Below are 14,095 nucleotides of genomic sequence, written 5' to 3'. Positions count from 1 at the left end.
TGGCCAGAGAGTGTTTTTTACAGATCTCAGTCCCCAGTGTTACTCAGCTGTGCTTATTTCATCTCTTCTCTGCAAAAGTGAGTGATGTTTTCAGAGGCAGTGATGCACATATCCATAGGTGACTTCACTGTTTATTATCAGTTATTAAAACATAGAAAAAGTCTTGATTGGGTTTAGTCACTTATATTTCTCTTGTTGGTTTTTTTGCCTTCACATTCTAGGTAAAAATAAAATCCAGGATAAAAGGATGATTCCTGCCTACCTTGAGCAGGAATCCTTTATGTACCAGGAAATAGCAAGGAGCAGGAGCATCGTGCACAGCAAGGCAGCTTTGGGCCATCTTACTGTCTAATGTCTGACTGAAGTGACTAAGTATGTTTGTGACCCTCAGGGAAAAAACAGCTTCTCAGAGAAACAAACAAAACAAACCCAGTAATGCCAGATGCTGTCAGGAGTAGGGAGCGTGTCCCTTTCTCTGTCCACAGTTAGTAAGCAAAATTTTTGGTTCACAAACCTTATGTCCTTTTACTTTAAAAGCTGTGATCTAAATCATGCATCCATGAACTGGATTGTATTTCCTATGATGAGGTTATCTGAGCAGTGGATTTCCAGCATGTATGAATGATAATACAGTTCTCTCAGCTAATGAATATTCTTGCTTTCCAGATACTTGGAGGATTAGGTCATAGTGCTGGCAGTAGTGTAAGTTTCTGGCTTGGAGGCTTGTACTTTGTGAGAGGCACTTTGAGTGTATAATCTGCTGGTGGTTTCAAGAGTGCAAAGTAAATTTGTTCTCTAATCGGAATGTTTTAGAAGACATTTTTGTGTTTCTGTTGAATTCTGAGTTTCTCTGTTTCCATTTTTTGCTACTTCATTGTTCATATGGAGATATTAATCCATTAACTGTAATCAGCTGTCTTTATGGTGGTTGTCTGTTTCAGAGTTAAGGGGGGGAAAAAACAACAAAACACTCCTTAAATAATTGAAAAATCTCCAGAGTTCTGAAAAGAAAGGAAATGTCTATTCAGTTGTAAAAGTTTAGCTATAATGTTTTGATGTTGTTTTCTCTTTGGTTTGAAAACATGTTGTTGGCATTTTGTGTTATTCTCTCTGGGAAATTATGCTCAATTTCCAGGAAGCTTGTGATTGTGTAGAAAATCAGAGGCTTTGTGTAGATGATAATATATTAGAAAATAAGTCTCAAATGTTATACTGCATCCAAGACAGATCCAGCAAGAGTGAGGGTGGTGCCTAAGAATGAGCTTGACTCTGTGTTTGACTCTGCTTTTAAGGGATACTAAGGGAGTACACCTGCATGTGTATCCCTGCCCACTGTGATGCCTAGATAGAAACAGTATAAAAAAAAGTGGATTTTCTCTGGCTATTTTCCTTTGGTTTGATACTTCTGAAAGCTGTATAAGTTGCTTAGCTTTTCTCAGCGTGCTGGTTGTTACAAGAATGGCTATGAACCCAATTGCAATGTGCTTCCTCTGGAGTGCTCATATTCACATGAGAAACTTGAGGTACAGTTTTTGCAGTCTGGTCATGCTAACTAAATACTGGCAAATTCCTTGGACATTCTTGTGGAAGTGGGAGCTGAGAGCTAGTCAAGGGCTCAGACTTGCAGCCAGGGCTTTGCTTAGTGACACAGAGCCAGAACTGATGCAAACCTTGGCTCCAGAGTGTATTTCTGTAGTGACTAAGAGGTGTAGCATCATCCCTTTCACCTAGTAATTTTTTTATTCTTGCATGGAGGGAACTGTTTTATTTAATTGCAGGAAAAACACACTACTCTATTTGCTCCTCATGTTAGGGAAAAAAAAAAGTTTCCTTATTAGTCTTAACTTACACAGGCCCAGAAAAAAACCAGTCTTCTATCTAATATTTTGGACATGGTCCCATTTTATAATGTGATTTGATATTAATGAACTGTTCCCTCACCTAGACCTTCACCAAGCCAGCTTCATTGTATTAATTCTTCCATGCTGTTGCAGTTGCTACTTATCAAATGATAACAGTTTGTGCTATCAGAAATCATGAACAAAGTCTTTGGGATTCAGACAGTTTTTCTCCTCATGCATTTTTTTAATGTGTGATGTTTGGGTTGGAAGTTAATGAACAGGATTCAGTTGTGCTTTTGTTGCAGACTTGATTTTGTTGGTGGGAAGCAGCATTCCTATAGTACTTTTATCTCTGTTTAGTCCTGAGCATTCAAAGAGGAAGAAGAAATTGGGAGTGTTTCAGTGGCTATTTCTTATGCACTTGTAAAGAAAAAGCAGCTGACAGTACTTCCCCCCTCTGCCCCCTGAGTAGTGGGTGTGGAATATCAAAAAAGGCAGCTTTGTTGATCCAAATGTTCTTGTTCTTTTTCCAAAAAAGGACAGTCAGTGTAAAATCCTTTTTTTATCTTGAAGCATATGTTACATAACAGCCTGTCCTGCTGTCTGTTTCAGAGCCCAAAATTTCCTCAGTTTACTGATCTTGGTAGTGTAAAACCTGTCTTACTCAGCACACTTGAAACCACTTTAAGAACAGTCAACTGTTGTTACTGAGATAATTGTATATTAGCATATGCTCAAATAAATCGGGCTGCATGTCTTCCAAAAAACCCATAAAATTAGATCTGCTTTAGTTCTTCCTTGCCTGTTATCTGCTTTCCCCTCAAGGGAACTTCTCAGGAGTTTGTGCTGCCAAGATTGAAGGAGTTGGCTTGTTTAGAAAAAGGTTTCTGATGCTCATATTTTGAAAAGGGAAAGAATCAGTAATTTCTTTGGCCTTGAAAGTGTTGAGGAAATATCAACAATTTATATGGCAGCCATAAATTCAGGCACTTTGGGGATGGCTGAGTGTTGAAAAAAGGCATGGAAACTAGGAATTATCTGTGCTTCTGGCTGAGTGGGATGAAACCAAGGAACATCTCTTGCTACATGGCTTATCTACATGGATTTTCTCCAGAATATTGCAACACAAACAGTGATGGGTTTTATTATGTCATTGTTTCTGTTTGTAGCCTTGTCACAACCCAACAAAAGCAGAAGTATCTAAAAGAAAATACTGGACTAGGGGGGGAAGGAAATGGTAACTACATTTTTCCGAGCTAGGTTTGCAGGACACTGTGAAGCACTTTAAACAAAACCAAAGCCAACCCTAAAGCTTCTAACATTTACACTGGAGCTTTGTGTGTAGAATTACCATTTTGAAGTTATGAATCAAGAAAAAAAATCATTTGGCAATAAACTTAACAGCAAGTAAATTGAATTGTGGTGTTAAATTTCTTGTCATCTTTTCTCACTTCTCATAGTCCTGTCGTGTAATTATTTAAGAATATTTTATGAAGATAACACTGTTTTAGAAATATTAGTGAAGAAATGCTGCAGTGTATCTTTTTGACAAGGTTGAAAACAGCAAAGAGAGTAAGCCTCTTTCAAACTGACTTCATTTTTAGACTGACTTCTTCCTACAGAGCAGCAAATAGAGACCAGAGATTGCAACAGATCCTGCTAAGGTTCTCTGTAGAGTAAGTGTAGGTGTGCATTATAGACAGTGGTCAGCATCATCACTTTGGTTCACTTTGATTTTGCTTTGGAAAGAATATCTGGGAAGGGAGTTCTTCAGGAACTGTAACCAGCCTGTCTGCTTCACGTGGGTTTATCTGTACAGTAAGCATAAAGCAGTGTACCTGGGAACAGAAGAACCTTAATGTCCACATTAGTGGTCTGCCCAGGTGAAGGCTGCTAATCACACTTCTGGCATCTCTGCCTGCAGGCTTTCTTTGTTATCATCATGAAAGTAGCATCAGAATCACCTTTGTAGGCTGTGCACAGAGAGGAAAGAAATCCTTGTTTGTGATTTTGGAAGTGATGTGGGGGCATCATGTGAAATTGTTCAGTACTGTGTTGCTCTCTTTCTTGAACAGCTTTTCCATTTCAGGGGAGTTTTCTTATTTACATTTCTCTGGATATGTAGCCCCCCTATCAGTGGTGGAACAGCCCCTGCTCTGGTTGTGCCTGTTGGCTTTTTTGTCCCTCCAGTGCTCTGTTGTTGGCTGTGTCAGGGTTTCCTGCAGATGATCCACTGCTTTGATGTTACTTCCCACTTTGTGTAAGAGTCAAAATGGCATTTTTGTGTCTGGCTGCTGTTAGAGGTAGCTTGCCCTGGATGTTTCTAGCAGAATGACAGCAACAAGGGAACCCTGACAGTAATGCCTTCAGTGCCAGCATGAGTCCCTGGTAGCTGCTGTGTGCTGTTGGAAGCTACAAATTTCCCCCTTTGTCCTTTGTAGGGGGACAAGATTTTTAATCTACTGGGAATCATGTTTTTTTCTGTCAAATCTTGTGAAAATTCTCTTTGGAATACTTAAGATTTTAATTTCTTTTGAAGATTTCTTTAAACCATGTGTTACAAACACATCCACATGAGAACCAAATATTTGTTCCTTCAACAATGTCCTTGACATTGATGGTGTGAAGATGTTTTAATTTTTTACCCTTCTTGCTCCATGCATATTATAGGTGATAGTATGGCTGATTTTCTTTCCTTATTAAATAGTGAAAGCTCTCAATTCTAAAGCTTTGTGGAAATTACTGTGGATTTTGCAGCATCCCAGGTCACACAGAATGTGCTTTCATCTTGCAACAGGGCAGGGCAGGGATCCTTGACTGAGTAAATGTGCTGGGCAGCATCTGATGGTGTGCTGGGAATCAGTGTGGCCATCACCCTGGATTTCAGAGAGAATAACGTTAGTAAAGGATTTTTTTCTCCTAGCTTTGGAACTGTTTGGGATACTGAAGCTGTAATTTAGACTTGCAGTATTTTTGCAGTTCTCATCTTGTTTTTTCCACCATTGGTATTGGATAAAACCACAACCTTTAAGGAGAAGAGTTTGTCTTTAGTACTTCATAGCATCAATACAGATTGTATGAGTAGAGTATAAAATCTCCTTCAACTCATAGCTGGTATTCTGTAGCATTTCCAGTTCTTCACAGATACAGCTCTTAAAACTAGAGTCAACACTTGTTCTGTCACTTCTCAAATAATTACAGAGACTACAGAAGGACTCTTGTCTAAAATGCAGTAAGCAAAACACAATGTACTGCTTTCCATGGTTTTCCTTTTCAAATGTGACAAAACTTGGGATGAATGTTTTCAACAGGGATTTTGAGAAACTGTTGAATTAAACTGAATCTCATTCACTGAGTTCCACTGCCAAAAACAGTTTTAAGGGTTTCAATCTTTAGCTCTGTGATGCTTTCTAGAGTTAGTTCACTGGCACCACAATGCAGTGCTTGAATAGAAGTTGTGTGGTATTATATTTGTTACTTTTTGGTGATGGTACTTGGAATATACATGGTTGGCCAGGTTAAGTATGAAAAACAAAATATGCACTTATCTACTGAAATATTTGGGTTTCAGACATTTCTGTGACAAATTGCTCTCATATATTGCTCATATACGGTGCAGCTACCTGATTGTGCTTAAGGAAATGCTTCACTTACTGCACATCTGGGGGTGGGTTTTGCTGCAGTGTCCAGAAACTGTCTGTAAGTGCAGTATTTTCTCAGATAATCTTTAAAAATGATGCTAATAGGTGTTCCTTTACTCATTTGATTGCCTATCGAGATGCCTAGAATTCTGTCTGGGAATTTTTGTGGCTGTGTAGCAATGAAAAAGGAAAATAATGTGTACCTAAAAAGCAACAAAATAATGTAAGCTTTAGATGATTTATTTTCCTCCTAGTTCCCCCTCCTTGTATGTGTGATATACTGGGATAGGGACATGTGGGGCACACAAAAATTGTCTTCCTCCTTTTTTTTTCCCAACCCACACTTCATTCCACATGTCAAGAAAAACAAAATTTGAAAACCCCAATCTGTTTGTTAGTTTGTGAATTAATTATTTGATCAGAATGGTTGCGTGTTAATGAACAGCAGGGCCTCTGTGTTTAAAAAAATGAGCAAGGTCTAAATTGAAGGCATAATTGCTACTTACTTTGAACAGGACACAGATAAAAGGGTATCTAAAATTCACTCTTTGATTGTACATGTTACAGGGTTATTGGGGTTTTTTTTTTGGTATGTGTCAGTTGGCTGCTCATGATGTCAAAGCCACATTCAAGACTTTCAAACTTTAGAGGATGAGTTCTGTCAGCTATGATGGCTCCTGAGAGCTCTGTATTGCTTCTTATAACTCTCAGACCAAGTCTTTTATTCTATGATTTTTCTTTACTTGTTTCTACTTAGGTTGTGTATCCCTGTGAGAGATGGCCCCCTTCTTACGGATATCTTTCAATGCGTTTGAGCTTGGACCTGTGCAGAATCAAGGGGATCAAGTGCAGCCTTTCTGTGCTATCAAGATGAAGGAAGCATTGACTACAGGTGAGGTTACAAATGATGCTGCTTTTCTGAATATGAGTAAGTTTTTGAGAAATACAGTGATCGTTCTTAGTCTGTGAATGATAATAAGTCCTACTGTTCCTGTCATGCCAAACACTTCAACGTGAGCATTTCTTCCAGCCTGGAAGAAATTATGACTTGTTTTTATCCCCATCTTAAAACAAGGCTTCTTTATTAGTGCTTTCTTTTGCTGCAGCCAGAGTGCTAGCACTTGGCAGGGTGAAGCCTAAGATCTTATTTGTGTTCTTAGTTACTTAGTTTCTTACTTCACCACGGACTCACAGCTCTTGACAAAATATGTGTTGAGGCAGCTGAAATGTCACTTTTGCATAGGTTAAGGTGAGTTGTGAGTTTGACATGGGAAAGGTTTGCAATGTTAAGGGAAGCATTGTGCTGTCCACTTCTGCGAATGCCAGGCTGCATTTGGAGAAGCTCTGCAGAGGAAGGGATGGTGTGACATGAAGAGGGATCTGAACTGCAGAAAATTTGAGAGAGCCATCCTCAAGCTTAGAGCAGTAAATCATCTTTATTAACAACAAGGATTGGTATTGATGAGAAGTGTTGTTTGTTGTTTGTAGCATATGAGGCATTTTGGCAGAATTACTTGCTTGGAATGACTTGCATCCAAGGTTTTCTTAGCACCTCTGTTCAGCCAGCCCTCAACCTTCAAAGAATGCTTCTTACAGAAGTTGGTCTGAAGGTTTATAATGTTTTAATAATGTGGCATTTAGCTAAAATACATAATTTGTAGCCAAACAGGATGAGAGGGAATTGAAATACTGGGTTAGAATGTAGCCATATAATCCTGTATTACAGCTCCAGGACATCAAAGAATGCAGGAAAGGGTGAATTTTCCTCTTCCTTACAATATGCCTGAGCTTTCCTCTTGTCTCAGGGGTAGAAGCTTCATCTAAACTTCAAACACAAGGCACAGTGCCTCTTTCAGAAAATGTTGTCATCAAGGAAATGTGTTAAGGTCCAAGGAAGCAGGTTCCAAATCAGTTTGGAAGACCTCCAAAAAAATGGTGTTTAAAGTGCTGAAGCTGCCCAGATGTGTGGAGAGGTGGTAGTGGTCTAAAGTAATCCACTTTTTTTTTCCCACCTGTCTCCTTTTGTAAAGTAGAATTGTCCCAACATTTCTCCCTGATGCTTCCATGTGTCTTTGAAGTACTGAAACTGGGGGAGGAGAGTAGAGTGAACCTTGGAGCAGTGACTGATTGGGGAAATCAGGAAAAGAAACTGATCCTTCCCTTATCAGTTTGACAAGATTTGGAATAACTTTTGTTGAATATGCATGCTGAAACTTGATTAAGGCAGTCCTTACTATATAGGAAGAAGAACATCACTTGCCCAACGTTTAGGCATTAAGCAACTTGAAAACATGTAAAATGTTTTGAAGCCAGTAATGAAAGTAGAGAACACAGGAGGCCTGAATACAGGAGGGGTAAGAACAGTGTTGTTCTTAAAAGCTGTTCATCACTGACACATAAGTCTTTGCAGTGTGATCCATGACAAATCTTGAATAGTATGATTTTTAATTACAAAAGCAGCATGGTCAAGCTGGAAGTTGTTGCCAGTAATTGAGGTGACTTTTTTCAGGTTTGATAGGGTAAAAATGGAACTGGTCAAAGCAGATGTTCATTGGCTCATGGGAATAGGCAGGGTCTTGTGAATGGGCTGGAATAGCTCTCTTCCCCTCTAAGGATCCTACAAAGAGTGTTACCAAATATTGTGTAATAGTTGGTATTACTAAAATGCTGCTTCTGCAAACCTTAAATTATTGTCCAAGGTGCCATTTCTCATATTCCCAAGGATGCCTCCTGAAGGGTGCCTTTTGTTGATGAAAGGGGTCTGGCCTTAGCAACCTAAAAAATAGGCCAGTGTAAAAGCTTGCTGTGCAGACAGCCTACTTTTATTTCTCCCTCACCTTTATTGTCCATCCTAATAGCCTCTTATATTGTGTTTTGTTTGAGCTTTATATATTTTCACCATAATATTTCCAAATTCTTCCCTACTTACGAATACCAACTACAAGGCTCTGGAAGTAGGCTTGCATTGCTAAGAATTGCAGCTTTTCTTTCTGCAGAGTTCTCCAAATGCAAGATAAAAGCTTTTGACTTAAAGGAGGAATGCTTCAAGTTTGAATTGGAATGGAGGAAGGAGTTCCTCAGGTGTCTGTCTCTGGGCAATGCCCTTTGGCAAGCAGGCTTAGGTCTGCTAGTCAAAGTTGTTGTAATTTGTAATGCTGTTGTTGGCAGGCAGGCCCTAATAAAGAAGTACAAGGACACTGTTCCCTACTCTTGTTTGGATAGCTCAGCACAATGGAGTGGAGTGCATCCAGCAAGTTCTTCATGAATGGACACAAACTTTGCCTTGAGTTTCCAGGAAGATTTTGAAATAATAAGTATCTCGTTCTTCCTAGGTTTGAAATGAATGGAAAATCCAGTGCTCACTTGATGGGACAGACCACATTTGAGCTTCCTGGGGAAGGGTCCAGTTATTCTGCTTTGCTATTGCCTTTATATCATAAAACCAGATTACTTAGGGGGAAAATGGACCGTTCTGAGCTGGAGAGGCACCTAGAGAGCTCTTGCTGCAGCAAATGATCTTGATAAATAGCAGAAATTGTGCAAAATGTACAAGATTGTATTCAGTTACCTGAGCAGAAAATGGGCAATAAATGGCTCAGCAGCAAATCCCAGAGAAAACCTGGGGATGTGGCACCATATGTCTAGAGGCACAGTGAGGAGCTGGATGTGGTGCTAAGGAGACAGTATTATTTTGGATGAGCTGATGGGACTTTGAAGAAACCCAGATCTGGAAAAATGCTAAAGCTTCATGTAGACTGTGCAATCACCAGCTGGTTTCTGTGCCCTGAGGTAAGGACAGGAAGAAATCAGCTAAACTGGTAGCAAGAGAGACTAGAGCTTTGTAGCAGAAAATAAATCCATCTAAGTAAAGCTAGTGAAGCACTGTAAAACTCCTAAGGAAGGAGTCTTGTGGAGATGCTGTTATGGGAGGCTGGGTAAATGTTGCCAAAAAGATGAAGATGTTTTCGAGGTCCATTCAGCCTTTTTCTTATTCTTTAATACACAAGGTCTAGAAAGAACAGGTGCCAGAGAGAACAGATAAGCCTCTTCAGTGTCCTTTAAAAAGCAGCAGTCATGGCAGAGAGAGTGACTGATGTATGGAAGTGACATGTTGGGGTAACTTGGAAGCAGATTAATGAAATGTGGAGCTTTAAATCTCTCAGCCACCAGTTGCAAATTAAACTAGGTCAGTATAGTATGTATCTTAATTTATCTTACAGCAGCAGGTATTCACTGTGATCAGATGACATGTCACAGAGATTGATACCAGAAAGCAGCCATGCAAATGCTTCCTGTCAAGCTGTGACTGAGTCTACTTCTGAATTCTAGAATAGGATTTGTCCTTTCTGGTCTCTCTGGCTTCATTCTGACACTTTTACTGCCTTAGCATGAGCATGCCCTGTTTGTCAGGGTGAGCTTTGCCTTCCAAGTCACAAATATTTGAAGCAAATATTTAAACTTTGTCCCAACAAGAGTACAAGGGAAGTAAGCTTGCTTTTGTTTTCAGTACAAGAATTGTCTTTGGTTGAGTTATGTACTGGATCTTAGATTATTTGATTTTACAGTTTCTGTCTTCTTTTTGTGGCTTTCAGAGAGAGGAAAAACTCTAATTCAGAAGAAGCCTACCATGTATCCAGAATGGAAATCAACTTTTGATGCCCACATTTATGAAGGCCGGGTGATTCAGATTGTTCTCATGAAGGCAGCAGAGGAGCCACTATCTGAAGTGACTGTGGGTGTGTCAGTCCTGGCAGAGCGCTGCAAGAAAGGCAACGGCAAAGCAGAATTCTGGGTAAAGAAGCAGATTAATTCCTTAAACTTGGTGACCTGGTTATGTTACTTTCAAGCTGGATGGGGTGCCTTATGCCTTTTAAACTGTTCAATCCCCTCAGCACGTGTAGCAGCATGGCTGTAAAGGGCAATTATTTGATTAACGTTTGTGAAACCAATAATGCAGAATCAAAGTTCAAGGAATTGACAATAAAATCCTTGGCATTAGTGTTTGAAATAATGGTGTATATCACATTGAATGCCTATATTATAAACTCTAGAAGTTTCTATTGCAAATAGCAGACATTTAAACTGGATCTGATCATTGTAATTCATCCAGAGAAAAAGGAAGGTGAACTTCATACCAAGGCATTTTCATTTCAAATTTCTAATTTTATTTATTTATTTTTACAATAAAATTTAGTTGGTTTGCTGCTGCTGTAATAGTGATTCTTTTAATCCCCATTTCTGTTATCCTGGTACCTTTTCTTGCCCCTGTGTCCCAAACAATTGCTTGTATGTGAAGCCAAGGGATATGGCATCTTGCTGAATGTCTTTTGCTCCTGTATCACCCTGAGTACAGTTCTGAGAAATGAATCTCAGAAATGTAACAGGGGAGGTAAAGTTATGGTTTAATATAGTTTTAAATTTAGAAATACCATATACTCCAAATGTGCCAGTAGTTATTATTAGTTGTCAGATTACATAAATCCTAGCAATTATTAGTAATTTTATGTGAATTAATTTCAGTTAGCACTGGAAACCTCAAATAAGCAGAAAATTATAAATTAAAATATATTTTATTTTGTAGGACTAGTGAGAAGGGAAGGGACTTACAGATTTTGCTAGGTCAGTAGGATCTCACTGGTTTGTATTCACCTCTTATATACTGAAATAATACACTTTTTTCCCCACACCTTAACTTGAATTCTGAGATGAGCAATTATTCAGAGTAGTAGTTAAACCAAGTAGTGATCAGATCACTTACTGTAGCCTATAAGGTTTCATGTGTCATAGATTCATGCATTTATGGAGGCAGCAATTCAAGAATTAGTGGCTACTTCCTGAGCACGGGAACTCGCCTCAGCTACCCCTTTAAAAGGCATTTATTTTTATTTTTTGCTCTGTAGAATTTGCCACAGAAACCATGTGTCATGACTTGAGGGGGAAAATAAAATAAACTTTGATGCTAGTGTTTTCTGATTTAATGGCAACAGTATTTGATATCTCTAAGGTTTGTACTCTCAATAAGCATGGAAAAGATTGTATAGACTTTTTCTTATAACACTGGGTTCCTGTACAAATTGAGTTTACTAATAGAAGAATCAGAGATCCACAAACATCTTTGCAGAAACGGGGAAGGGACATGAAAAAACAATGTGAACTTTGACTGTGCTCAGTTTTTGGATAGACATCAAAGCAGTGCAACACGCTAATAAAAGCCCCACTTTCAGCTGCAGCAGTGAGATATGGATGAAGTTTGTAATCCCATAGTTACTGAATATTATACTTTGATTCTCTAGAAAGAAAGCTCTTTGAATTCCTGAGAGTTTCAGTCAGCCACATACTTCACTCTTTATATCTTTTTTTCCATAGCTTGACCTGCAACCTCAGGGGAAGGTGCTGATGGCTGTGCAGTATTTTTTGGAAGATACAGGTAATGTCAAGTATTTATCTTTAGTTAGTTATATAAAAATGAAACTCTTTTTTCATTATCCTTTTATAGAATACAGGATGAGCTCACAGCTGGTATACTGAATAGAATTTTCCAGTTTTATTAATTTTTTTTTTAGGGATTTTTTTGTTATATGGAGTCATGTCTGCATTTATTCATTTCCAAATTCCTTTGTGCCCTGTATTACTCCTGCTGCTTTTAAGTCTTTAGTATGCCCATCCTCATGTTTTGATCCAACAGCAAAGATATTATCAGTTCATTTTTAGGTGCAAATAAAAACCCTCTTGTTCTAGGTTGTCTGGGAAGCTTTTTTTGTGGACTGGGGAACCAGGTCTTGAGTTTTTGCTGGGGTACAGATGTCAGGCTCACTGATCATGGAAGCTGCTTATAGCAGTGAGTGAATGGTTAAGAGTTAAAATGCAAACCAGTCAATGTTCTGTCATGTCAGTTTAAAAAGTGAACAATCTATATGTGTCAGAAATTTACACACAACATTTGGAAAAGAAACTAGGAGGTTAGAGAAGATAATTATAAGAGGGGAAGTTTTGAGTACAGTAATAAATACAAGTATTTTGGCAGGGATTCATGTATCTGTGGAATTAGTTCCTAAAGGAAATGATATAAACCTCATTAGTTGCTTAGACAGTAGTTAAAACTTTCCCATGAAACAGTTATTTCTTGGGAATTGAACTGGTCTACCATGTTAGCCTAACACTCTTACATAGTTTAATACTATGTGTTTATAAATAATAAGTGGCAAGAGTAGGCAATAAGGCATTGGTAGGGATTTTTTTCCATCAGAGATATATACAGGGAATATAGTTCTGCCCTCACAGAACAAGTTGTGAAGGTACCATACATTTTTTAACCTTATGTGCAGTCTGTATAGCAGTTATTAGAAAAGCTGCTAACGACAGAATATGATATGCAGGGGGTGACATTTCAGAGTTGACATTTTTGCAACAGCAAAAAAATGGCCTATACACTACTTATTTTGGTTTCCTTTATAAAAAATGTACTCTCTGAAGCAGAATTTAAAAAAATCTGGGGCTCTGAAGAGCCTGTATGTAAGGGTGTTTTTCTGAAGATCAAACCCTCTCTGTTGATGCACCACTTGCGCTCTCCTCTGCATTCAAACTGTTGAGCCATTATGTTAGAAAAATGTTATCCTGTTCTTTGCCATGGCTTTCCTGTGCAAGGCAGTGTCATGGGGCAGTACAAGACATGCAGAATTCCATTTGTCCAGGAAACTTGGAAGTTGCTCAACCAAAATTGTACTAAACCAACCTCTGTTGTGTAGCTGATGAGGCTGAGGTATCTCTTTTCCTCTCCACACAGACATGAGGAGTAGCAGAGATGGCATAAGTGAAAACCTCCTATAATTTGCTGTTAGATTTTAGTAGAAAGGTAATAGACTTGTGTGCTCTTAGTATGAAAATAATTGTACTTAGTTGTTGATCAAAATGATTTTAAAATAGATACAATGTTCTTGCAATTCTTATCATTACCTTTATTAAGGATTGCAGACAGTAAAGGATGAAGCCTAAATATCAAACAGATCATGAAGTCATGCAATCATACTTTAATTGGCAAGTTACAATTCTCTGGTTGATGCTCCTGTTAAACCTTCTAATTGCAACAAATTCCTATTTACCTTCTGCTCTGTAGAAAATGACTCACCAATATCTTTTTGGTAACTAAACCACAGAGGCACTGTGGTCCCTTTCAAGACACATACACATCTACATTTTGTGAAGGAAAATCACTCAATCTGATATTTGCACTGTTCACATCACCCATCAATGCATTTTAACATACTAATCCTCAAAATCACAGGCCTCCCTCATGTGACTTATCTGTGTATTGCTAACAGGCAAACATTGGTTTTTTTGGCTCATCATTGCACTGCTGTAAATGTTTCCCCTAGTGAAATTAGCAGTTACCAGTGTTGGAGCAGGGAGGTGTATTAGTGCATTACAAAGATGTTTGTATTAACTTCCATTCTTCACATTGCTAAACCCCCGAGTTAAGAGTTGAGAAGCAGCTGAGGGACAGTTCACATTCCTTCCTATGCACATCCTCTTTTGTTTTCTGGGACTTGCCTTCCCATACAGAACTGTGTGGTAGCTGTGTTTCTAAAACACTAAAAAAGGCTTGCTCAGAAACTG

General features: G+C 38.6%; 1 protein-coding gene across 4 annotated transcripts in view; it reads left to right on the top strand.

Moving 5' to 3' along the window:
* Window positions 1-14,095, top strand: part of PRKCD (protein kinase C delta) — a 58,033-nt gene that overhangs the window by 23,024 nt on the left and 20,914 nt on the right. For all 4 annotated transcript variants that reach the window (XM_030458527.1, XM_030458524.1, XM_030458525.1 and 1 more), the window contains exons 2-4: window positions 6,240-6,374; window positions 10,075-10,274; window positions 11,849-11,909. In XM_030458527.1, the coding sequence (XP_030314387.1) occupies window positions 6,260-6,374; window positions 10,075-10,274; window positions 11,849-11,909 (376 nt within the window). In that variant the 5' untranslated portion in view covers window positions 6,240-6,259. The remainder of the gene's footprint in view (window positions 1-6,239; window positions 6,375-10,074; window positions 10,275-11,848; window positions 11,910-14,095) is intronic.

The sequence above is a fragment of the Calypte anna genome, chromosome 12, assembly GCF_003957555.1.
Source record: "Calypte anna isolate BGI_N300 chromosome 12, bCalAnn1_v1.p, whole genome shotgun sequence".
Classification (NCBI taxonomy): Eukaryota; Metazoa; Chordata; class Aves; order Apodiformes; family Trochilidae; genus Calypte; species Calypte anna.
Note: the sequence above shows the minus strand (reverse complement) of the source record. Positions and strands in the feature narration are given on the sequence as shown.